Consider the following 25,987-nt stretch of genomic DNA (forward strand, 5'->3'; position numbering starts at 1 on the left):
GGAAGCTGGGCGTAGAAGCCACTACCATGCTGGGGTCTGCTGTAGGAAGGCTGGAAATCCTCACCCATGACATAGCCTTGGAACCTTGGGAGTAATGCCTTAGTGGGTTGAGCACCAGGTCCTAAGTAATAGGATCAGATTGAGTTCTGAAACTCGGTGATCTGATCTCCCTTCCCTAGTGAGGAAGGGGTTAGAGGTGGGGAGATACTTATCCTGCCAGGAGGTAGCGTGGCACTGAGACTGGGGGAGGGAATGCTGCTGGATTCACTTAGAAGCAGAATAACCCAGTGGTTAGAGCACGGACTCAGGAACCAAACCGCCTGGCTTCAAATCCTAGACCTGTCACTTACTTACTAGCTATGTGCCTAGGGCAAATTATTAACCTTGATGTGCCTCAGTTTCCTTGACTAGAAAATGGAGATAATTATTTATATGGTTTATATAAGGATTTAAATGTGTGAACATGAAGTGCTTGAAACTGTGCCTGGCTCCGAGGAAGCCTCTCTGAGTCTGTGCAGTCACTCTGTAGAGTCCGGAGCCCAGCAAAGAGGCTAAGGTTGGTAAACCAATGGGGCAAAACCACCATGGTGGGGTCACGATATGCAGTTCAGAGCCAAGAACTGGTGAGGCAAAGAAGTGATGAGGTGGACAGGCAAGCTAGAGGAGAACCCAGGGCAAATGCCTAAGACAGGGTCTCCTGCCCGTCCTGGCACATTTCCCTGCATGGTGGAGAGTTGAACCAGCTGTGTGTGATGGAAGACGCACTGGACTGATCCCTTAAGAAATAGGGTCTCCTGTGTTATGAGTCCACAATCTGAAAGGAAACTCCAAAATTCATCTCAGCGGTTCTCTGGCCTCCCCGCAGCTTTTTACCAGACCCCACCAAAGTGAGCAGGACTCTTATCTCATGCTTTGAAAGATCTGTAGAAAGGAGAGATGTCCCCGGTGACCATGCCAAGATTTCCCATCTGGAAGTGTTCCAGCAAGGATGCAGGTTCCACTGTGTGACTCACCTGCTCCAAAGAGGCCCCCTTGAGGCCACTTTGTACAGATTGTGTATTGTATATTGATGGCAGTGGTTAGCCAGCCTCTTCCAAAGCCCATAAACACCCTGGAGTCTGGACAGGGCTCTGCCGTTGGGGGTGGGGACGGGAGGCAGGGCTGCCTTACCTACTCTTCAGGTTCATCCCCACCCCCTGGTGCTCACTCCCTGTAACCTTTTGTCTTTGCAGCTGACGACTGCAATCAGCTCCTCAAGTTGCCCAAGGTGAAGTGCTTACGCAATAATGAACGGCAAGGTGGGTCTGTGCAGCTGGGTGGGACCTGGGGGTGTGAGTGTGGGATTGGTGGGGTGTGTGTATGTTTGCGTGTGTGGGGGGAATGCTGAGTGGCTCCTACGTGGGCTTAGTGGATGATGGAGTGACGGGCACCCACTGGGCCATTTGTCCCCACTGCAGGTCTGGTCCGGTCCCGGATCCGGGGCGCGGATGTTGCCAAGGGCACCACTCTGACTTTCCTTGACAGCCACTGTGAGGTGAACAGGGACTGGCTCCAGCCCCTGCTGCACAGGGTCAAAGAGGTAAGTGAGGCCGACTGGACCAGGGCTGGCTTCCTTGACCCCCAGTTTCTCTAGCACTCCCATGCTCATTACCTCACTTATGCCCCCCAAGTCCCTCTGGGAGGTGGGCAGGACAGATTGCTGTCCCCATTTTATAGATGAAGAGACTGAGGTAGAGCAGCCTGCCCAGGGCACCCAGCAGGCAGTGGTGGAGCGAAGCCCAGACCTGTTGGTTGTACCACGCTGTCACCCACAGCAGGCCTCCAGGGGTGCTGCTGGCAGCTAGGACATGACACATGCAGCTTCCTGGCAAGAGAACTGCCCAGAACTATTTCTTCCAGACATTAGAAGGTTCCAGAAAGGGAGCCCTGATGAGTGTCTTCATGAAAAGGAGGGAGTGGAATTAACCATGCCTCGTCACCCAATTCCTGTGGCCTCTGTCTTACCTCCACCCACAGGTCACCCTCACCCAAAGGCCAAGGAAGGCAGGCTGGATGCTAAGAGACCTGAATTCCTTACCTCTGTCTGCCCTTAAATTACTCTAGAATTCTACCTGCTTCTTCTCTCCATGTCTCAGTTACACCTCTTGAAAGTGAAAAAAATTTAAAATTTTTCTTATCATTATTTTGTGCTCCCAGAAGTCCATCCACCCTCTCCTAACCTACAGGAGGCGCTGTGTACTGTAGATGCAGTGTCGGTGATGAGCGTTCATGCAGTTCATCTTCTCCCTGAGTTACTGACTCTTAGAGCTGCTAGTGAAGTACGAGGTAGGGTACTTTTCACATACGCATTTCACAGATGAGGACACCATCTTGAGGAGATTATGTTACTTGGGCTGATATTCCCTAGCTGGTACCACCAGCACCAGAACCTCGACGTTGCCTCAACAGCATCTTCCCTGTGCTATGGTTATTTCCTTCCCCTTCTCTTTGAGGTAGCTACTCCACTCCTACCTGCAAAATGCTGGTGTTAAAAGGATGAAAGAATTGAGATGTGTGAACGACTCAGAGGACTGGGAAATCCTTACCAACTTTGTTCATTCCAATGAGGGAACTTCAGTGGGTTGACAACGTTCTCACACGTGGGCCTAGATGTTAAAACCCATCCCTTGACCACTTTCCCGGAGATCTGGAGGGCTTCTATACTTAGTGCTGTTTAGGAAAATCCCCTCTTCCTCGCTTTTTGACATAATCCAGGTGAAGAGGTCTGGATTGAAAAATAGTAGGTTATAAACAGACCATTCAGTTGAGGGGCTTTGTCTGGCCCTGAGGCCCTTCCAAATCCTCCCTTCCCTATGTGCTCCCCACCCCCAGAAAGGGGAGAGGGACTGTGGCCACAGCAGGCCGCCTCCCCAGTCTAAACTGGGCTGTTCCTTCTCACTGAACATGCCAACATTCCCACTGCTCCATCTCTGACCCGGCCCTTCTTTCCCCTCCTCTGCACAATCAGAACCTCGCCCACATCTCCCCTCCTCCAGGAAGCCTTTCCTGACTTCGTGGCCAGCTAGGATCATTTCTAGCAAAAATTGCCCCATTGGCCCCACAATTTCCTTTTCTGGGTGTAGTTAAAACCCAGTGAGGACACCAATCACCTCCTTGTGGTCATAGAGTATGGTCCTCAGTGTTCTGAAATGATAATAATAAGAAAGCAGATACATGCAGAGGTGATAAGGTTAGAGTAGGAGGAAGGCAGACTCGCTTCCTCCCCCTCAAGTAACTGACAGACATTTATTGAGCATCTGTTTGGGGGCAGAGTTTTGAGAGAGAGCTGGAATGAGCCCTGTAAAATGAATCCATACCCTGCTTAGTTCACCAACCTGGAGGCTCCCCAAACCCCATGGTTTAGGGTTTTTATGACGACTTCATCTCTTAGCGTGGGCATGACTGATTAAATCATTGGCCACTGGTGATTGAACTCAATCTCCAGTCCCTCTCCCCTGCCTGGGGGTGAAGGGAGAATGGGGAGAGGGAAGTGAGGGGGTTGGGGTTGGAGCTGAAAGTTCCAACCCTCTAATCACAGGGGTGTTTCCTCCAGTAACCAGCCTCATCCCGGAACAGTCACCTCATTAGCATAAACTCAAGTGTGGTGAAAGAGGCTTATTACGAACCACTAAAGAAGCTCCCCGCACCCCAATCACTCAGGAAATTACAAGGGTTTTAGAAGCTGTGTGCCATGAACCAGGAACAAAGGCCACATACATATTTCTTATTATATCGCAACGTCACAGTCTATACCACATTTTGTATATCGATTTATCTGCTGGTGGACAGTTGCGTTGTTTCCACTAGTTTACTATTGGTGTACGAATTTTCTTTTGAGTACCTGCTTTCAATTCTTTGGGGTATATACCAAGGAGTGGAATTGCTGGGTCATGCGGTAATTCAGTGTTTGACCTATAGGCCCCCCCAGGCTGATGTGTCCCTGAAGGATGTGTTAGGGGGGCTTGCTTCCCCCCGGCAACTTTAACGAACCTATGAGGCCATTCCCATCCCCACAGCTCTGAGGCCATCTCAGAAGCCCTGTGAAAGATGCTCTGTTTGTGCATCTCTGGCCAGCCTCGTGGGCAGGTCCAGGAAGCCTTCACCTCCTTCTCCTCCCTGCGTGTGAGTGCGGCCCAGCGCTCCTCCTAGGGGAGTCATTCAGCCCCAAGATAGAGCTCAGCCTCCCAGGCTGAGCTCCTAGTCCCCACCACTGTCTGACTTAAAGCTTTCATAGCAGAGGATTAGTCAGACAAACCCCAGACTGTGGTCCTGCTCTGCCTCTCATGGACCTGCAGCAGCCTCTGTGGGCTACAGAGGTTTTCACCAGACCCTGACCCTTATGACAGAATGGTTCCTCTGAGACACCCCTTCAGTACAGGGAGTATGGGCAGTGTGTCAGCCTGTGTTACCTCGTGTCTATATATGTGTCTTCTCTCAGAGTAAAACGTGATTTAATCGTGAGTGGAAGTGGAAATCTTAAGCTCTAATTGGAGTTTGGGATTTTCAAAAATAGAAAGAGATAAGGAAGAGGCTGGGCTTGAGCCATCAGAAGCTATCCTCAGCTGGTGTTTTCCACATGGAAAATCTCCATTTCCCTTCTCTTCAATTACGTAATGCTACTTGAAACAAGAACCAAGATGGTTTTTATTCTTTTAACAGGGGCTTCTCTTTTTCCCCTCCTTATCTACATATTTCTTCAGTAGGCAAAAAGATTTTAAGAAATTTCAATCGCTATAGCATTTGGTAAATTGATGGAAATCATGGCTTACATATGCTTCAAAGCCCTCTCACATGCTTTATTTCTTCCAAAAGCCTTGTTAGGAAGGCAGAACAGTTTTGCAAATAATAATTTGTCTTCACTTTACAGGTGAAGAAACAGAATTCCTCAGTGTGTGCTGATTTGCTTAAGGTCGCATGTGTTCTGGATGGCAGAACCAGAACTGAACCCAGGTCCCCTGTCACAACATCTCCTCCTGAAGGACCCCCTCCTTCTTCCCCACGCCTCCCTCCAGGCTAGCTTAGAGACCCCAGTGTCATCCTCTACTGCCTGTCTACCTCCTTCCCTAGACTATGAGGTCTTATTCATCTTTGTACCCCCATAATTCCTAAACCAGTGTAGGTGCTCAGGAATGCTGGTTGAGGAAATGAGGGAGTCTCTAGGAGTTTTCTGATTGCCCATTCACAATGTGGTTTTAATTCCATGGATGGGTAGAGAAAGGAGAGGTATGACTGCAGGGGTGATTGACAGCCTTTGGCTCCCACTGGAGAGGCGGTGCTAGGGCTTGGATTTGTGTGGGGGAGAGGAGAAGAGGGGCTGTAGTCCTGGATCTACCAGGGATTCCACTAGCTGCCTGCTGGAGCCTCCCTGTGGACCTACCCTGAAAGATACATCCTCCTGGGGCACACAGGTGGGGACCTGTGACGGGTCTGGGTATCTTTATGGCAAGTCCCTGTATCCCTAAGGATACAGGAGGAGAGGCCATCTTTCTCAGCTGTAATTGACCCACCTGCTTTGCTGCCAGCCATTGACACCATGTCCTCAGAGGGAGTTAGTAGATGCCCTCTCTTTGCCAACGCCCATTGAACACCTGCTGCCCACCAGGCTCTGGACTGGGGCTGAGGGATATGAAAGTGGAGCTGATACTGACCCCCCAGGGTCACTCAGAGAGGTCTGTGTCCTGGCTTCAAGGGTCATTTATAAAGTCTCCTGCAGTCCCTTTTCAAGGTCATGGCTCCACACGGTACTTAGCCCCAAACATTGCTCACTACCTGCCTGGTCTCCATGACTCCAAGCAGACACCACAACCAAGCTGTGACAGGAATAATAGGACAGAAACCCTCAGAACTTATAGGGAGGGTACACCAGAGCCTGTTCCCCATGGTCTCCATGCCCTTCCAGAGGTTAAGTTGAGTTGGAAGCACATGGCCCAAGGCCCTCACCGTAAATCACATTGTTAGCACAGACTCTCTGGTGTAGCCCAGGAGCCCCAGGTTAACAGAGACTCTCCTAAAGACAGCACATTCCAAGGGTTTAGAAGTTACCTCCCAGAAGCTGGGCAAGGACCAAATATATCCTTGGGCAAAGTTAATCCTTTACTGCACGAAGGTCTACATAAGGACTTAGTCAAGCAGCAGAGGCCCAAAAACTCAGCAGGCAAAGGCAAAATGAGGACTTTGTCAGACCCACAAAAGAAGGTCAGTCTCTGGACTTCTGAGAACATTTCAGAAGTCAAGTCAGAAGAATGTCTTTGGAGGTGTGTCCATGGGTAGGTATTGGTGTGGATGACTGTGTGTGTGCGTGCAGTGTGAATACACACACAGACACATGGTGACAGTGGCGCAAGAGGAGCCCCAGTGAACTGTGGCAGCTGGGCACGGGCTGTGTTGACCGTGAAGGAAGCATCTGTGCACATCCCAGAGGTAGAAGCAATGCATTGAAAATGAGCATTTCTCTCCACGTGGTCCAGTTGGCTTCCGAGGCACCTTGTCACTGTCAGGATGAGTCACCCGTGGAGCCTGAGGACCAAATTAAGTCTGTGAACGTAAAAGCAGGCACTCTGTGAATCTGAACTTAAAATAAGAAGACAGCCTCATTTGGGAGAGAGACTGAACCAGGAAATTAAATGGCTGTAAGGGGAGATGGGGGTTCCTGCCTGTGCCGTCCAGGGGTGGTAGGTGCAGAGGGTTGGAAAAGTGGTCCTGCCTGGTTCGCCTAGACCAGCTGGCTCTCCCAGGCTGCTTGAATTAGGTATCCAGTCTCCATGTTCCCAGCCCATTTATACTGCCCACAGGGGCGCAGTTTCCCCTCCTGCATGCCAGGTACAGGGGTGTTCACCCGGATTTAGGGAACATTTTAAAAATATATGCAATGCCTTGATGGCCCCCAAGAACTGGTGAATTTGTCTTTCAGATTTTGAAAATATTCCCTGGACTTTGATGCCTATAGACAGGGTGACCTGGAGGAAATAGCCAGTGATGAGGCTGGAAGGTGAGATCCAGGCCTGTTTTTGATGGTCTTGGATGCCAGGCTAAGGAGTTTGAAACTTATCTTCCAGGCAATTCAAGTTTTTAGCTGTTGGGCTGCAGAGTAAGATTTGTGCCTCAGAAAGACAACTTTGTCAGCCACCTGTAGAAGGAAAGGGAAAAGGTAAGGTGAGGTGAGAGGGGCTAGGGGTCCGTTGCAGTACTCCAGGTGTGAGGGGGAAAGGAGGGCAGGATTCATTCAGAAGAGCAGTTTCAGAGTTGAACCGGTAGGATTGATCTGGGTGATGGGCAGAGGTGAAGCTTCTTAATTTAGTGCTGGGGATGAAAGGGGATATGCGATGGTTCTGCTAACAGAAATAGGGGACTCAGGGAAAGGAGCACATTTAGGGAGAAGATGATGAAGCCACCACTGAAAGTCTGGGTGAAATCCACATGGAGGTGGCCAATCGCATCCTGGATCTGAGTCTGGCAGGGAGGAGGGAGGGCAGGGCTGGAGGCACCGATTTGTGAATATCACAGGTGACCCCTGAAGTGAGGAATTTCCGGAGACGCTCTTCATCAACTTGTCTATGAACCACAGGCGTAGAATGAAAGTATTTGGAAATTCCAAGAGGTCTCTACTGTGGGGATGTGGCTTTGCTCCTTGAGACTGCAGGCTTGAGGTCACCTTTCCGCTGACTGTCCTGAGAGCCCACTGATGGTGAAGGACATCTAGAGCCCCCTTCTTCTTGATTTCACCTTTCCAGGTACAGCGCTCTCAGCCAGCCTCCGCCGTGCTTCCACCATGCTTAGATGCCGCTGAGGCTGACAAGGCCCCCAGGGGTCAGAGAAAGGCTCCTAGCATTTTAGGCATCGGAACTAGAGAGGTCACAGCATCCAATGCCCCATTTTATAGATGAGAAAATTGAGATCCAGAGATGAACATGCTTAGCCAAGGCCACAAAACCAGTCTCTGGCACTAGGAGGGCGAGGCCCAGCCAAGCCCCCTGATTCCCGGCCTGGCTCCTGGACACCGCACACTGAGCACGGGGTCTGCTGTTTTACAGGATTACACGCGCGTGGTGTGCCCTGTGATTGACATCATCAACCTGGACTCCTTCAACTACATTGAGTCGGCCACAGAGCTCAGAGGGGGTGAGTGGGGCTAACTCCTCCTCCCCGGTAAGGACTTACTTTTTCTCCTTGTCATTGCTTTCAAGGCAGAAAGTGAGGAAAAGTCTCTTAGTGGTTTGTCTGGAACGCATCCTGTAATGTCAGTAGCTCCAGTGTGGCCCTTATCCCTGAGACTGTGAATGGAAGGGCCCAGAGAGTGGGCGGGACCTTCCCAGCCCCCACAGCTCTGGCTCCAACACAGAGCTCACTCCAGGACCTGAATGTGAGGGAAGCAAGGACACCTGGCTCTTTGGGGCCTGAATTATCCTGGCCCCTCAGCATTGGGCACCACCCTCTCCTCGAGGCACACCACAGCTCTCTGCCCAGGCCTGGTGCTGTCCCCACCCCAAGACCAATGTGAGGTGATTCAGCCCCTCACAAACCACCTGCCTTCACCTTCCCGTGGCTCCTGGCCAAGGGACAGATCCTGTAACTGTTTATAATGCCCCCCTTGGGCCCTACCCTTGGGCTGTGTCTGATCTCACTCCTTATCCTGTGCCCTATATTCTCTAACTCACCCAGGAGAGAAGGCCCAGAGAGGCAGTAGGAGATGGGGAAAGAGAAGGAAGCTGTGAAAGGGGAAGTCTGCAGGCCTGTTGCCCATCAGCCTAGTGAGGCCCCTTATCCCTGGACCAGCTTCCCTGGGAAACCGGGTGCATTCATGAACTTCTAGCTAAGGGACAGGATGAGCAAGCTCTGCAGGTACATCTGAGAGACCAAGTCAACTGAGTGCTACTGTGTTCCAGGGTTTGACTGGAGCCTCCACTTTCAATGGGAGCAGCTCTCCCCAGAGCAGAAGGCTCGGCGCCTGGACCCTGCTGAGCCCATTAGGTAACTAAGAGCAAGGATGGGGTGGGCACATTCGTCACCACTTGGTCCTTCCCACTGTCACATGGTATAGGGAGGCATCCCACATTAGATGCTCAGAAGACTGGGCAAAGGTCAAGAGGATCATTTGCCAGGCCAGCTCTACTTTTGCCCTTATTTTAGGAGGTTTCTCTCTTCATGGAGACTTCTGCTAAGGGGATGGGAGCCTGGTGGAGATCAGGGCATCTCCCAGTGTCGTCCACCCGACACATACCATGATGTACTTATGCTTCCTGCTAAACATTGGAGGGTCTCAGATGGTCCTCTGACAAGGGAAAATATGGTCCCTTAGGGCCAGGAGCAGAGCCCCCGGGTCTTGGATGTTAGGATTCAGCCCAGGAAGGTCGAATCAGCCATTGCTGTAAGTGGAGGCTGCTATCAAGGCGTGGCCACTGCTACTTGTTCACAAACAAGTCTGCTCTATTCTGTGCAACAACATGATGGTGGCATCAACTCTGGGCTGCTTTTGCAGTGCTGTAGGTGACTTTGTCCTGACTGCATTCTCTCATCCAGTCCCCATTGTGGCTCACAGCACGTGGTGGAAAGATGGCACCTGGGGTTTGGGGCCTATCTGAGGGCTCAGCGTAGAATGGAGCATCGGGGTCCACTCAGTGGTTGAGCCTGTGGTCTCAGCATCAAAAATGTGTGTCCTTGATGCTCCTACCTAAGACTGGATGGTAAACATGTCCCAGACTTGTTGGGAATCTCCAAGCTCAATCATATCTGCCTCAGGTGGGGTGTCAGGAGGATAGGAAGTGCTTGAAGAAGTACAGAGAGGACCACTGGACTGGGATTTCTCTGGCCAGTAACTTAGGGATGAGCAGGACACTTCAAGGGCATCTCTGTATCTCTGGGGCCTGCCACATAGTAAATGTTTGATCATTTTCACTGAAATGACTTAAGTCAAATTGAGAACCAAAGGGCTATGAAGAGCTGAATGGTGATGCTCCAGAGACAGGTGTGGGGATTAGGACATCTCTACCACAGGACCTCTGTCTCATCTACCTGCTGGCCCCTCCGCCCTCCTCCAGCATTCATGATCTAGAATGATGCCAAGAGGGAGGCTGGAGCCAGATGGCACTCTCAATAATGCCGTTTATTTCTAAGGGGAGAGTAGAACCTTCTTATCATCCTGAGCATCATGCAGGGCACATCAGCTCCTCGGTTACGCACCGGTGGCAGCGCCTGATGTGGGTATGGTGTGGGAAGAGCGTCTACCTGTGTAGACACCTCAAAGCAGTACACTAAGTTGAGGACAAAGGCGGTGGTAGTGCAGCTGCTTCTGGGTTTTTCCCTTCTCTGTCCCAGTGGTGGAGTTCTCAGGGCAGGTTCTCTTCTTGTGAGAATATCTGCTCATCAGAGAACAAGTGTTTCCCAAGATATAGGCCAGTTCTCAGGAAACAGCAGGGTGTCGTGGCATTGAGAGACCTGGGCTTCTGACCTGCTCCCCATCAACTAACTGTTTGACATAGGGGAAAACTCCCTTCACCTTCTGGACCCCTGAATGAGGAGCCAGGGCCCTGAGGGGTCGTCCACCTATGCCAGCTGTTGATTCTTAGAGACACACGTCCCTATAGTTACCGAGTTATTTGGTTGGACTCTGGTACCGTTGCCTGCCTTCCACTGTAACCCCTTTTCTTTCCAAGTGGCTTCTCTCAGCAGTTGAAGGTGAGGGAGGTTGGGTGGGACCCCAAAAAAGGAAAATGAAGATGAGGGTATATTGGTTTGCTAGGACTGCTGTAACAAAGTACCACAGACTGAGTGGCTTAAACAACAGAAATGTATTGTTTCAAGTTCTGGAGGCTGGGAGTCCAAAATCAAGGTATCGGCAGAGTTGGTTCCTTCTGAGGGTTGTGCCAGACCTCTCTCCTTGGTTTGCAAATGGCCATCTTCTCTCTGTATCTCTTCGCATTGTCTTCTTTCTATGCGTGTCTGTCTCTGTGGCTAAATGTCCTCCTTTTATAAGAACACTAGTCATATTGGATTGGGGTCTACCCTAATGACCTCATTTTAACTTGATTACCTCTGTAAAGACCCTCTCTCCAAATAAGGTCACATTGTGAGGTACTGGGGGATAAGACCCCAACATATTTTTTAGAGGGATAAAACTAAACCCATAACAGTGGGAAAGAGGGGAAAAAAGGGAGAGAGAGCCCAGTTTCAAGAAATAGATGTGCTGTTAACAGGTGCTGCCTCAGCCCTTCTCTGTCTGCTCAGTGCCCACTGTCCCCACTCCCAAGAGTGGAGCTTTCAAGAGAGCCGTGCTGGGCAGGGCCTGTGGGAGAGGCCAGTGGAGGCTCCCCAGGCCCTCAGGACAGCCGGGGTTCTGAGAGAGTCCTGGCCCCCCACAGGAGGTGTGCTGATGAGCGAATCAGCCTCTCTGCAAGGTAAATGGAAAGTGGAAAATGTATTGGCCTTTCTGAAGAGGAGCAGAAATGGGAAGAAAATGGCCTTGAGCTCTGGACTGCCAGGGCGGAAGAACGTGAGAGTGGTCCCCCTCCCATAACTGAACCTCTTTTCCTTCCCAATGCACAGGACTCCAATCATAGCTGGAGGGCTCTTCGTGATGAACAAATCCTGGTTCGATTACCTGGGGAAATATGATATGGACATGGACATCTGGGGCGGGGAGAACTTCGGTGAGTTACTGTGTCCGCGTCCTGGGGCTGGGGTGGGGATCTCTGTGTCCTTGGACCACATGTGCCTGGGTTGCGGGCCAGGGAGATGAGGAGTAAGTCACTCCTCTGGGGGAAGGCTGGGTGGGGCACCAGAGGAGTGTTTGCTGGGAGGGCAGAGGTGACAAGGGATTTCTCCATGGACCACATAGATGCTGAGGACCAGGGAAGTGTGCTCAGGCAGACCGTTAGGGGACAATTGAGATGCAGAAGCCAGGAAGACCAAGGAGGAACACCAAGTCTGAGGGCCAGAGGTAGGCTTGAGCTAGGAGCACTGAACTTGGAAATTTGGAGGTGGAAAGAGACTGACGATAAGGAGATTGAGGAGCAGGATTGACGGAGACACCGTAACACTTGGAGAACATCTGTTGGCTGCTTTATGCGCATAGCACTCAGTGCTGGGTTAATGAGGAGGGTCTAGGGCGACTGCTACAGAGACCCTGGGGGTGTCTTGCCCTGTCTTTTAGTGCAGAGAAAGGGGTGGGGGTGGAGAGGCTGGGTTACAGGTTCCAAAACTGTGCAAACAGATGCCCAGATCTGGCCACAGTGGTGCAGGGCTGCGGTTTACAGCTGCCGGAGAAAGAGCAGTCAGAGACTCAGCCCATGGAGCTGATGACGCTGAGTGACCCTCCAATTTCCTCGGGTATTAAAGTGTAATGCAGGGGTGCTTCTTGGGATTGTTGTGAAAACTCATTGAGGCAAGTTTGTAAAAATCCTGGCACCATACGGACACAATAAATGTTAGTTTCCTTTCCTTCCTTCCAGCAGGTAAGACCTAAGTGATGATTAAAATTTAAGCGGCACAAGGGCGGGGATTTGGGTCCATTCTGTTCATAGCTATCTCTCCGGTGCTTAGTGTAGTGCCTGCCACAAAGAAGGCTTCAGTAACTATTCCTTGAATAAACCACAAGAGAGGAAGAGGAAGAGTCCTGGAGTGTCGAGGCCCCTTGCCCTCTCTGGGCACTGGGGAGTACGTTTGGCACAGGCTTCCGGAGCAGTGGCGCAGGCCAGGAGAATGATCCATGGGGCTCGTCCTGGCATTTAGCAGTAATCCCATGCATTGTCCTCTGCCATTGTTTTCTCCTGTCCCTGCCTCCAGAGTGTTATATGGCTTTCTTCCTCAGTCACTAAGAGTTATTTCCCGGAAATTTATGGCTGCTGGCCTGACCCACAGCATCTGTTCTCCCAAACTGGGCAGCGTAGAGGAATCCATCAGAAAAGTCTGTCTCCTGCCATATGGGGGCAGACTGGAAGCTCAGCAAACAAAGCGGAAAACCCCCAAATCCATAAACCAAACTGAGTGCCCTTCCAGGAACCCAATCCTGGAACGCGATGGGGGTCTTTGGTGTGGGTTTGAGGTCGGATCTGCCTGCACCAGCCGGGGAGAACCTGGAGCCGGGTAGACCCTTGGCCTTCTCAATGGGGTCGAGATTTCTCTCTTTGTGGGCAGAGCCAGTGGATGTCCTGATGGCCACAGTACCTCTCAGGATCCTTAGTGATGTGCTCCAGACTTTCCTCCCGGCCACCAAGTGAATCCTTTCTGCAGCGCTTTTGATAGACAGCAGCCATCCAATCCCTGCTCAAATGCTTCTCACGATGATGCGTTCGCTGCTTACAGTTCGGCACATTCTGTCATTAAGAATTTTGCTGTTGAGTTGTTAGAAAATTCTTCTAAGTCGAAGCTCATCTCCCTCCAGCTTCTGTCTGTCAGGACATGTTCTGCCCTCTTGAACCTCACAAAGTGGGTGTGATCCATCCACATGGCAGACACATTTAGATTCAGGCAGCACGTTATTTTTAATGATGGCACATTTGGGTCCAACCTACCAGGACCTTCTCTTTATACAAATGTTGACACACATCTGCTTAAATCAAGTGGCCATCTCATCTAGTTGGCTTAGGGAAGTAGGCAGGGTCTTCTGGGGAGGTGTGGGAGAGACATTTTACAATCCATCACAAAATTTTTAAACCACAAAAAAAGCACTTTAGACAGATCACGGGAAACACTCTGTTTTCTCCCATCCCAACGTTCCATTATGTTAGGGCCAGCTCCCAGGACTTTGAAAGCCATTTCTGGATTTTTTTCTTAGCATTTTGTATGCCAGAAAACTCAATGCTTTTTCAGCAGTGGATATATCGTGTGGACAGCTTCAGTTCCACAGGTGAGGATAGCGAGGCATCTGAGTATGTGAAGGTGGGAATTTGGAAGAGTCCATGCAGGATGGGGTGATGATCGGGGGCTTGATGGGGTTGGAGAGTGACGCTTCAGCTGCAAAGGAGAGGTGGTGCTGAGGGATGAAGGCAGCTGCGCGTCTGAGTGAAGAATTCCTGCTCCAGGGTGTAGCAAGAGGGGCCTCCCCATGCCCCAGCTCACCAAGTCCTCTCCTCAGCATCACTCACATCCATCCCTCTCTCTCCATCCCCAGGACTCTCCTAAAAGGTCCTCCGCCTCTATTCTGCTCCCCTCAAGCCCTCCTCCCACATGCGTGCCAAAGCGCCCTCTCTGAAATGTGGGTCTCTCCTGCCCTCCCAGGCCTGGCAGCCACCAGTGACTGCTTCTTGTCCTCAGGACGAGGCCCACACTCCTCAGCTGGGTCCCTCCTTGGCCTTGCCCGCCTCTCCAGCCTTCAGTCCAGAGGCACTGACAGAACCTCCTGCACTGCCCAGATGTGCTGACCCTCCACGATGACCTGGCCTCCATTCTCCGCCAAGCGCTGAGTCTGCTGCAGAGCACAGCTCTGGGGCCGCCTCTGCCAGGACTAGGATGCCTTCCCTGCCCACCCTCCGCCCACCCCTCCCTCGCTCTGTGCCCCTCAGCAGCCGGCTCTCCTCTCCGCCCTGGCATGGAGCCCTCTCAGGCATCTGTGTTTATTCATCTGCGCCTGCCGCCCTCCACCTACTAAACCTGGAGCAGGGCAAGAACATTCGCCCGACTTCCGGACCTCAAGGCCTGGAACAGTGGAAACTGCTCCTAGCTGTGTGTTCAAAAGCCAGAAACTGCCTGCGAAGGGGAGTCAGGGTGGGAAGGGGAACATATATCCAACCTATGAGGATCCCCTTAAAAGAGGGCTCATTGCATTAAATGGAGCCCATGGAGAAAAGTAACAACAGCAGGTAGAGTTGTCTCCTTTCCAAGAAATGGGATCTGTGTGTTCCAGACGTGTTTGCCTATGTTGCGCTGACTATTTCACAGCACAAAAAACCATGAGATTATTGGAAAAGTCTCTGGCCAGAGCCACCGTGACCATGACCACGCTCAGTGGCCCGCTGCCCCTGCCCGCCCGTCTCGCTTTCAGGTGTTGGAAGCAGCCTCAGCGGCCCCGTGAAAGCCCACCCCACACGCCCTCACACAGCCTGACCCTAGTGCCATTGTTCCCGCAAAGTGTGTCTGAGATGAGCTGACTAGTTTTGATAATTACATCTGCAGTTCAGCTTAGGAGCAAGCTTTAGGGAAATGTGGCTTTTAGCCTTCCTTTTTTTGGGAAATTGTTTTGCATTAAAATTGGATCCTTAAACCCTAATTTGCATAACACAGGATACATGTAATACATCTAATACATCTACTCACTTGAACCGCATCTCACTTTTAGCTTTGGGTCTTTGGAGATAAAAGGAGGCTGTTGCCTAATAAGCAGTGTGTGTGTGTGTGTGTGTGTGTGTGTGTGTGTGTGTGTGTGTGTGTGTAGGTGGTGGGGGTAGGGGTTGCACATTTCCAAAAAAGGAGGCATTGGCACATATATGAAGGGAGAGTATGGGATTCCTGGATTCAGAATGGGGGATTTCCAAAGCATAGCAGATAGAAAAGATGGTGCTGAGAAAAGGGAGATGAGGTGAGGCCCGGAGAGGAGCCACCATCACCACCCCTCATCCCCAGAATGTAGTCAGGGACATCAGGCTGTGTCAGGCTTGGAGAGCGTGTGTGTGAACAGAGACTGTGGAATGAGACAGGCCTAAATTTGAATCCTGTAGTCATCACTGGAAAGCTACTTCACCTTACTGAGCCTGTTTCTAAGTCTTTAAAGTGGAGACAGTGCTCTCTGTGGTAGGGAGAATGGCCTCCCCCAAAAGATATCCATGCCCTAATCCCTGTGTTAAAGAAAAACTTATTCCGACACTTGTAAAAATGGTAAGGAAGACTTTTCAAGACTGTCACAATAAGTGTGAAGACTCTCGCCGTAGGGGAGGGAGATGGGGCTCGACTCTGATTACAACAAGAGCAAGTGGGGATTTCGAGCCAAGGAACAGGTGGGGGTGGGGGGGGGGCGGTGGATGGAAGATCACTAAGAGGGAACATCAAAGGTGGGGGATTCTTGCTAAACTGACCTAAGGATTCCTGCCAGGGTAATCAGATACCAAGGGTGGGGGATTCTTTCCAAACTGGCTTAGCAGGCTTCTTGCTAAAACTGGGCCATGTAGGCCCTGCAAGCACAGGGGCCAAGGTTGAGGCCTGGTTGAGAAGAGGGCTTACAGGGGCCTTGACTACAGTTGGGTCAAGGAGAGCACCTTGTCACCTAGAACCTGTCAGGATGCTACCTTACATGGCAAAAGGGACTTTGCAGACGTGAGTAAGGCTACTAAATCAGTGCCCTGAAGGTGGGAGATTATCCTATATTATCTACGTGGGCCCAATCTAATTGCATGAGCCCTTAAAAGCAGAGAACTTTCTCCAGATGGAGGCAGAAGAGATGGAGCAGAAGAAGTCGGAGAGATTCCTAGCATGAGAGGGACTGGACTGGCTGCTGCTGGTTTGAAGGTGGAGGGGGCAGCGTGGAAGCCACTGAGAGAGGCTCCTGGCCTACAGCTAGCAAGGAAAAGGGAACCTCGGCCCCACACCCGTGAGGAGCCCAGTTCTGCAAACAACCTGAGTGAGCTTGGAAGCAGAATCTTCTTGAGAGCCCCCGAAAGAAACACAATCCTGCTGACACCTTGATTTTGGCCTTGTGAGACCCTGAGCAGACTCGGTCTGTGTAGTAATTTGTAACGGCAGCAATAGCAATGATTAAACTCCCAATATCACCGGGCTGCTGTGAGATTAATTAGACAACATGCAGTGCCTTCGCTTCCCCTCAGGCCGCATACAAGCCATGTCAGAGGAGGGCTATGTCTGACCTGCTGGAATAGTTTATCCCTCCGACTTTCTCTTTCAGCCTCACCCTTCCATGCTCGGTGGCTCAAGATGAGGGAAATGGCCTCATCTGAGAAGAGCATCCATGTCTGATGAAGAATCATCTTTTCCCCCGACATGAGAGCAAAGCTAAGCAGGCCACTGCTCTGTCCCTGTCTGGGCTGCTTTGCTAATGCCCCATGCCCAGGTGAGGTCCCTTAAGGCCACCCCTTTCTCTTGCTCCTAAACATGCCCAGGTCTCATCAAGTTCCATCAGAGAGAACACTGGTTGTCCCTTGTCTGTGGGGATGATGGAAGGATAAAGGGTGCCACCTTGGCATTTGCATTTGTGTGGCCCTTGGTGACCGTGGTGGGCCTGTGGTGACTACTTGTTCAGAAACTGGGGGCCTGGATACAGCCGTGATTGTCCCAGATGTGTGTGAAGCACAGTTCTGCTTACAGACTCAAGGCTGTCTTTTAGGCCAATAAGGTTATCTCTACTCAAGTTCGTGCATTCATTAAAAAATAATAACAGAGCTTCCTGGCCCAGGAGGTACTGAGAACTTAAAGGGTATTGAAAAGAAGGGTCCCTGTCGCCACATTTATATGTGTGGAGTTACGAATAACAATAGCCAGGTGAGTGTCTCTTTCTGCCCACCACTGTCCACTCTACTCCCTTTGTCCTCAGTAGGTTTCAACTTGGCCAAAGGTAGAATGGATAATGCTGCTGTGTGGACCATATATGTCTGTGCACAATATTTAAGGCTCCATTTAAAACAGGGCCCATTGCATTTAGTGGATCCCAGGGAGCCCATTCTACTGCTCTCTTTGGTTAGAAACCAGACTATAAACTGAAATTAGAACTTGACCAGTCTAGCCAAGCAGTGGCATATGAATGGCTGTGATTTGGTTCCTCGGGAGAAAGCTGTCCCCTTTTCCCTGAATTCCTGTCTACCAGTCATGGGCTCGTCAGGTAGACGTTGGTTCTGAGGAAGGGTAGGGGGCCTGTGAGGAGACAGAAGAGGTGAGAATAGATGGTAGGGAGGGCATTCACTCTCAAATATGAATCTGAAGTTTAACGAAAATAAGATAACAGTGCCCCCAGTGAGGATGGAATAATTATATTTCTCTTCGCCTGGAATTCAAAGTGGATTTGAGTCTGTGTGACATTCATAGCAGGGAGATTATGCGGGCGCTGACTCAGCACGAAGCCCCCTACAAACTCCTTATGTCATCTGTTTGCTCTGTCCTCCTCCACTTAAGAAAGTGATGACTTGGCAGGCACTGCAGACATGGAGAGTGGAGGGTCCAGGCTGTACGTGGAAGGCCCACTCCCTCACACCTCAGTGTACGGCAGTTCTGCTGTAGGAGCCCCCACTCCCTGGGGCCTCAGGATTACAAGACTTTCCCAAAGGCTGCAAGTCCCTGGGCCTGACTTGCAGTCCTGGGAGGATAGTTCTCCTGAAGTCAGTGGTGTAGATAAGGGTAGGGCAACTCTATGTGTTGGGTTTTAAATATTCCACACTGTAGTACCTGTAAATCATTACACTGATCTGCAAACTCCAGGCTGCATCACCCAGACCACCTCGACTCTGGCAGCAGCACAGCCGTGCACGGTAGCCCCCGTGTCTCGGATCATCTCGGTTACGACAGTCTGGCCTCCAGAGGAGAGGAACTCATACTGCATCTCAGGCTGCAGGCTCCTATGGGCAGCATCAGCAGGCCTGAAGGAGAACGAAGATGGACCTGTGTCTTAGCCCAGAATTGGATGAGGAAGAAACGTAACAACTGGCAATAGATTTGTCTCTCTTGTTGGTCTGTGAGTGCCCTGATGTCAGTATCTTTGTATCCACAGCTGTCCTGGCCAATGGTGGGTTTTCAGTACTGAGGGAGGGTGGAGTCAGGGCAAGAGCGTGAGTTTAGGAGTTGGGGGGATGAGCCAATTGCCAGCTACCTGCTGTCAGTTGTCCTATCAGAACTGTTTCTGCATCGTACAGTAAGAACATCCACAACCATGAGCGGGTTGTTGCGGTGACTCATAAGCTGCCACCTGAGAGAGGACCCAACAAAGCCCAGCCCAGGAATAAATGAAGGGGTCATTTTCCTCCCGTGGCTCACGTTTGCAGAATTGAGATACTCCGAAGTTTTAGGCTCAAGTGCCAGGCACAGGAAAACGAGGAGGTCAAGGGTGGTTTTCGCGGTAGAGGAAGGAGGCAGGCTGCAGCAGGCTGTGGGAGGTGCCGATGGGCACAGATGTACTGATGCCTCTGATGGTGTCCAGCGCTCCTCAACAGAGCATGAGGAAGCCCTTGGAAGCTGGTGCTGGAGCCCGGAGTAAAGCTGGGGCTGGTGGGGTGGAGGTGAGTCCTCAGCATCAAGTGAACATTGGGGTCAGATGAGGAAGCAGGGTCAGGAAGACACTCAGAGACAGAGCCTTGGGGTGAAGAGTGCCAGGAGACCGGAAGGAAGGTGGAGAAGGACCAGGTTCAGGTGACTACTTTCCAAGGTGGAGGTCTGTGCATGACTGGCAGAGTGGAGCGGGGTCAGTAGATTCAGAGAGAAGCAAAATGCTAGACAAAGGAGCGTGGGAAAGAAGCAGGTTGCGAGGGTGTAGGGGGATGGGACTAAGGCCTAGGTTGGAGGGATTCACTTTGCAAATGAGGAAGGACATATGTCTCATTTGAATACGTGAGGGGAAGAGACTATAGCCGAAATGTATGCCTATTTTTGGAAGAAAGCTGGCAGAAAATTTGTAGGTTATATCTAGTAAGCAAGGCGTCCGTCTCTGGTTTTGGGGGATGAGCAGGTTTTCCTTTTTGGGAACTGGAGCAGACTGTGTTTTGAGATCCCAGAGAGGAGTCGATTGGAGCACAGCAGACCTTGGACCTGTTAAGGAAGGCATCCTGAGAGTAAATGCACACACGTAGTACATAACTCCACAGACTGCCCCTCCGTGCACTCACTGCGAGGTGGAGAGGTGGATGTTGGCAGTTGGCTAAGTTCACTCTTGCCAACACCAGGCTGGGACACAGGATTCCAACAGGGCCCCAGCCAAACGCCAGATCACCGTGTATCACAGACCTTTATGGAGAATCAAAATCACAAGTGTTAAATCTGTGAATTTCAAGTGCCTCCTGTGGCAGAAGAAGGAGGCTGTAAATCATCTAGAAAGTTGTAAGTGGGCACAGTGGGCGATGCCATCAGTGTCTATGTTTTAAAGAGACTGGCTTCAGAGGGATCTGTTCATAACTGTGGCTGTTCTTTCAACTGCACTTAGAGTTCTCACAGTTATTCTCAAAATTCTGTTTCATTTGATATCGATAGCACTCCTGTGGAGTATTTTAATGATCTTTGTTTGATGTATGAGGAAAGCCACCCTCAGCGAGGTCAAGCAGGTTTCCCCTGGGATGCCAAAGACCCCACAGACAAGCTCTTCCCATTTCTCCCCCATCCCGTGTTCGTGCCATCATTCAGTAGCAATCTCGAGAAGTCCTTTCTTTATGCTAGCGTACATGTTGTCCCCACTCAGGGAAATCCCGGCTTCCTGGGAATGAGCTGTAGCCCATTCGGGATGGCGCCTGGGCAGGCAGAGGGGCAGGTATGGAGAAAGTGGCAACGATGGGGTTGGTGTCAGGGAAGCCTTGCCTGCAACTCAGCGGCCTTTCCAAGGACACGTGGCAGGAGGCAGGAGGGGCCAGGTAAAGGCTGGTTATGGACAGGTGAGTGAGAGAGCAGGTGAGGACGAGGATGAAGAATCTGTGGTCCAAACACCTTGGAGAGCTGCAATGACGGGAGATGCAGAGCAGGAAGTAGGAAGGGTAGCACATGAGAGAGAGGACCCGTGGTGAAGAAACCCAGGGAGGTGGGGCCCAAGGTGCTGGAGGGTGCAGGGCACGTATGTGGTGGGAAGGCACTGGAGCATTCGCAGCCTTGTTCCCTGCTTTCAACATCGGGTCTGCTTCCACATGGCCCCTCCCAAGGGCAGTCACCCGGGGGCATGGATTTTTCCTGAACCAGCCTGTCTTCCTCATACTTGAGTTTGACAGCAGAAGCATGGGTGGGCAGGAATTCCCAGATGGGAAGCTGGCTTTTCCCACCAGTGGCAGACCCAGTGGGGTGCAGTGGGGGCAGCCTGCCCCGGGTGCAGTAACAGGGTGCACTGTCTAGAGAAGTTAAAAGCAATAATAAAACTGCCTAACAGTCATTCTGCTTTTTATTATCACTATGCACTGGCAATTCTAAACAATGGCAGTGATAAGATATCCCACCCCCACCCCTTGGTCTTCCGCTGCTTCCTCTGGGGCAGAACCAGCTTCAAGCCTGCTGGTAAGCAGCCCCAGGGGAGAAATGCACACACCAGCTTAACCCCAGCTGCCTCTGCTAACCCCACCCACCTCTCTGAGGTCCCTGCAGCCAACCAGGAAGAATGGGTATGTGTGCAAAATCCCCGCCCAGGGGAGCACCCCCAGCAACAGCTTTGAGGCTTCCAGCATTTTCTGGGCTGCCCTTGGTTACTGCTCAGACTTCCTCCTCCCCGGCTACCATTCAGGTGCCCTTGCAGAATGGCAGAATTGCAGTCTGGATGTTGGGAGATGCTCCCCTGGACACCTTGTCTGGGTGCCTCCTGGGAACTTGGTTCGCCCTGTTGCATCCTGGCCATGTCATTCACTAGCCCGTCAGAGTGCGAAACTCGCCGCCTTCATGACAGCCACTTCTATCTGGGTCTTGACTGTCCGAAAATTCTCCCATATTCTCAAATAGAAATTCTCTCTCCTCAGTCCTGGTTCTAACCCTCTGGGATCATATGAGCAAGTCTAATCCATCTTCCGTGTGCCCAAAAGCAGCTCTCTCGTTGCCCCAAGGCTTCTCTTTTCCAGGCTGTCTTGGAGCGGAGCCCCCCACCATGCTGGCCCCTGAATGCGTTCCTCCGGGAGGGGAGAGAACAGGGGCTGATCTAGATATGCGCTCCTCCATGCCAGGCACTCTTTCCATATTAAATCATACCACCCTCCCAGGTGTGAGTTATTATCATCCCCATTGGTTGATGGGGAAACTGAAGTTGCGCACCTAGCCGAGCACATACTCTGATTGTGGGGGCGCCTCTTAACCCTGAAGCCCTAGGCTGGATGCAGCACGCTCTTGCTGCTTTTTTGGGCCTGGTGCCTTAAAGCTGCCATCCTATGTGTCCTCCCCTGCAAGGGTGCAATGTGGTGACAGGGGCCTTGCTGTCTTGCAGAAATCTCCTTCAGAGTGTGGATGTGTGGGGGCAGCCTCGAGATTGTCCCCTGCAGCCGAGTAGGCCATGTCTTCCGGAAGAAGCACCCCTATGTCTTCCCGGATGGAAATGCCAATACGTATATAAAGTAAGTGCAAGTACGCACCTCAGGGGCTCTGTGGGGACAGCAGAAAATTAAGGGCATTCCTGGTGATGGATTGTTGCTGCCCAAGGTTCTCCGGTAGGTTACTCGAGTGTTCTGGATGGACAGGAGCCACACATCATGCTCCCTGGGACTCTGCCTAAGCAGGGGAGGTCAGGCCTGCCCTTCAGCATTAGGCAGGAGGCCCCCAGGCTGTTCTCCACCACTAACTCCTCTGGGGCTTGACAAGGCCCCACATGTGGCCTCAGGGGCTTCAAGTCATCGGGCAACACCATCCTGCAGGGCTCAGGCTCTGAGTATTTTGGGGTCTTTGGTGGGGAAGGAAGGCTGTTTTTGCTCCTGAGTTCTAGAAGATCCCCTGCCCCACCTTCAGGCTGGGTCACCAGGGGAAAGATCCTTGGAGGATCCGGGAATGGGGACGCACAGGTGGATACAACTCCCGTGCCTGCTCCAGGGCCTCGCTGGTGCACAGAAAGGGCCCAGGCTGAGGCCCCTGCGACCCTGGGCTCCTTCCCTGGGGCATCTCATCTGCCTGGGGGACAGGACGAAGATGCTGGGGACTCAGCAACCCAGCGGTGCCCACTGGCCTCTTCCTGCCCCCTCCCTTCACGCACCCTCTCCTTTGCTTGATTTCTTCTCTTTTAACCTGTCTCCTCTCCTTGAAAAATAATTCATGTATAATCCTTTTCCCCTCTTTCATCTTTTCTTCTAGCTTCTTCACTCCTTTTTCCTAATCGTCTGTCATCTGACAGCTTCACTCACCCATTTATTCCCCTTTTTCCTTTTTTTTCTGTTATTTGGTCCATTTTGGGGAGGGAGGAGCTAAGCACTCCTTTTGGTATTTTTCCTCATTTGGAGTGTCGCTTTCCTTTTCTGGGTCCTCCCATCCTCGGTTTCTCACACGTATGAACAGGTATCGGTCACGTCCTGACATGGCAGTCAGGGCGAAGGCAGGGTTTTCGGCAGGGAAGTTAACACCTGTCGCAGCACCATGGTGGCAAGTGTGGGGAATGAGAAGCCCAGCGGGCGGGGGCAGTGGGGATGAAGCGGGCTGCCTGGATCTCAGGGACAGGTGAGCTGGGGGCGTCTGGTGTAGGAAAGCCATGGGGCTGTGATGTGCAGTGGGGCCAGACTGGGATGAGGGGGCACAGCCTTGGGCTCCAGAACATTCACTGTCTTTGAGATTGGGCCCTGGCCAGTGGGTCAGTCAGTAGTTAGAGAAAGGTGGCACAGCTGTCTCCTCAGCAGCTTCTGGTTTGCTGTTGGTTAGGCCAGTGGAAAGAGCCAGCATGTGCTGACAGCTGCCTTCAGTGCACCAAGAACCGGGCTGCGTGCACATGACTGTTATTTCACATCCACCAGCTTGGAAGGGCTCCCCAGACTCCTCTCTCGGAGCCTCTGCTCCAACCAGAACCAGGAGTCTGAGGAGCGCACCCTTTTTTTGAGAGCCCAAGTTCACCTACGTGGGCCTCGGCCGGTGCTGCTCCGCCCTGTTCCTGCCGTCTGACTGTTTCCCCTTGTCCCCCTCTCTGCTCTCCGGCTGTTCCTGGCGTCCCTGCCTCCCTAAGTGCTGAATGATGACATCCTCTGTGTCTGTCTGTCTCTCTCTCTTTTTCTGTGAACTTTGGGGTCAGATTCAGAGCAAATACCTGATTTTAAAAACTTCAGAGCACTGGGAAAATGTCTGAAAGAGATGGCTTGATTACTTAATTTCTTACACCTGCACCAAGCTGCTCGCATGGCTCCGGGAAGACCGTGTGTGATTGGCTCTCCCCTTGCGGAGCTGGAGCCTCAGTACTTCCCCTGTGTAAGGGGAGCACCTGGAGGACAAGCCCGAGGGTGGCCGGAGGTGAGGTGGCCAACACAGGCCCTGCTCTTTCCTGTTGGTCGCAGGGATGTGCCAGGTTCTCCTGGCTCTTTTCTCCCTGCGATTTTTTTTTTCAGAAGCCATGGAAGTTATTAGTTTCTGGCGTAATTTTTCTGGTCTGTACCTTTTGGGGCAGAGTTTGTCATTACTACTAAAATCCTGTGTCTTGGGGTAAAGGCCCCTTTGGAGATGGAGTAGGCTTGGCTGGGCTCAGCACCCTGGGGAGAATAGTGTTACTGGATCGTGGTGGCCCCACCTGGTGATGCTGCCAACCGACTCACGTGTGTGTTTTTACCTGGATCCATCACGGGTCCTCTCAGCCCCTCCCTGACACCTCCTGTCTCCCCAGGAACACCAAGCGGACAGCTGAGGTGTGGATGGATGAATACAAGCAGTACTATTATGCTGCCCGGCCCTTCGCCCTAGAGAGGCCCTTTGGAAAGTAAGTGTCCCTTCTGGTGGATTTGTGCAGAGTCGAGAAGAGCTGCAGCTCATAGGCCCGAGGCCAACGGGTCCTGACAGGCCCGACCGCTGGGCCGGTCTCCCGAGCCTCTCAGCCCCTCTGGGGCCCAGGCTATGGCTGTCTCCTCTCGTACCCTTCTTGCTCCTGCCCGGTTCTGGGGGTGTGGGACTTTAAGCGGCTCTTGCAGAATGACTATCTGGCAACCCGGATCACCAACTCCATAGGTAGAGTTGTGCCTTGTTCGATGGATGGATATTTCTAGCTTTTTACAGAAAGGTAGGATGTGGGACTAAACAGCCTTAATCCCTCCAGGTCAGAGCTCCTTCCTCCTAGTTCTCAGTCCCCCGAGCCTGAATTCTTCTCCTTCCTAGGGGTGGCATCACACGGTGTCCCCCACAGCAGTACTCCAGCTTAACGGGGGTAGAAGAGGACAGGGAAAAGGGTGTTTATTAAGTGCTAGATGCCATCAGAGAAGATGTCTCATTGTCCTCCCCAAACTCTGAGAAGTGGGTATAATTTCTCCTGTTCTGCAGAGGAGGCCACTGAGGTTTCTACGAGTTAAGCTACTTGCCCTAGATCACGCCACTGTAAGAGGGGGACGAGGCTCAAACCACACCTGTCTGATTCCAAAACTAAATGATGTTGCCTTCCCCAACCCAGAGCTGATTTGAGGAAAGATGGCAACTTCATTTATGTTATCGTTTGTCTTTTTGGGGGGGGAACCAATGGTTTTTGTCATACGAATGTCATTCGTTGGTCAGGCTGTTGAGCAGATGAGTTTTTTGCAGCCAACACTTCATAGGTCGAGCCCGTCACTGCTGGGAGGAATAAATCAGACCCCGGCAAAGTGATTTGTCCCCCTAGTTCTCTCACTCAGAGCCTCACAAGGCATTCTTTCTGAGTCCTCACCAACTCCCAGTCCATTGGCTATGTTCATCCACCCCTCCATTCTGCACTTCCCTCTCTAGCTTGGATTCCACTGTCATGCTTAAAGAGAACGCTTAAAAGATGTTGTTCTCAGATCTTTTGCCCTGTTGTGCATCCATCAACACACCCCAGGCAAAGTTTTCTCAACCCTGGATGACCCTGACTTTGTACCTTGTCCTCCGCTGTGCTTGGCTGCTGATCAGTTCTGGGAAATACCAGCTGGTTCTGCTAACCCCACGTGGCCCTCAGTCTCAGGAGCCCTTGGTGTGCCTACTGGTCCTACCACGTTTTCTGGGCAGCACTTCCCCTCAGTCTCCATTTAAACCTTCTCCACTCACCCCAGCCTCTGAGTCCACCCCCCTTTCTTTCACTCACAGCAGATGACACCTGTTTTATGGGTGAAATAGGTGGTGTCAACTTCCCTAGACAGACCCGCCTATAAAGTTCACTCTACAGTATCTGCACCATCCTCCTCTGTCTCTTTCATCTCCAAGGACAAGGTGTGCTTCCTGCTGTGTCAGGCCAGTCCTC

At 51.7% G+C, this 25,987-nt stretch overlaps 1 protein-coding gene across 1 annotated transcript in view; it reads left to right on the forward strand.

Moving 5' to 3' along the window:
• Positions 1-25,987, forward strand: part of GALNT14 (polypeptide N-acetylgalactosaminyltransferase 14) — a 207,765-nt gene that overhangs the window by 165,886 nt on the left and 15,892 nt on the right. The window contains exons 5-11 of the mRNA XM_087436958.1: positions 1,233-1,298; positions 1,458-1,579; positions 8,070-8,157; positions 8,922-9,006; positions 11,578-11,681; positions 22,058-22,184; positions 24,416-24,508. Of these exons, the coding sequence (XP_087293084.1) occupies positions 1,233-1,298; positions 1,458-1,579; positions 8,070-8,157; positions 8,922-9,006; positions 11,578-11,681; positions 22,058-22,184; positions 24,416-24,508 (685 nt within the window). The remainder of the gene's footprint in view (positions 1-1,232; positions 1,299-1,457; positions 1,580-8,069; positions 8,158-8,921; positions 9,007-11,577; positions 11,682-22,057; positions 22,185-24,415; positions 24,509-25,987) is intronic.

This window comes from Ceratotherium simum, chromosome 11 (assembly GCF_057802395.1).
Source record: "Ceratotherium simum simum isolate JZ-2026a chromosome 11, ASM5780239v1, whole genome shotgun sequence".
NCBI lineage: Eukaryota > Metazoa > Chordata > Mammalia > Perissodactyla > Rhinocerotidae > Ceratotherium > Ceratotherium simum.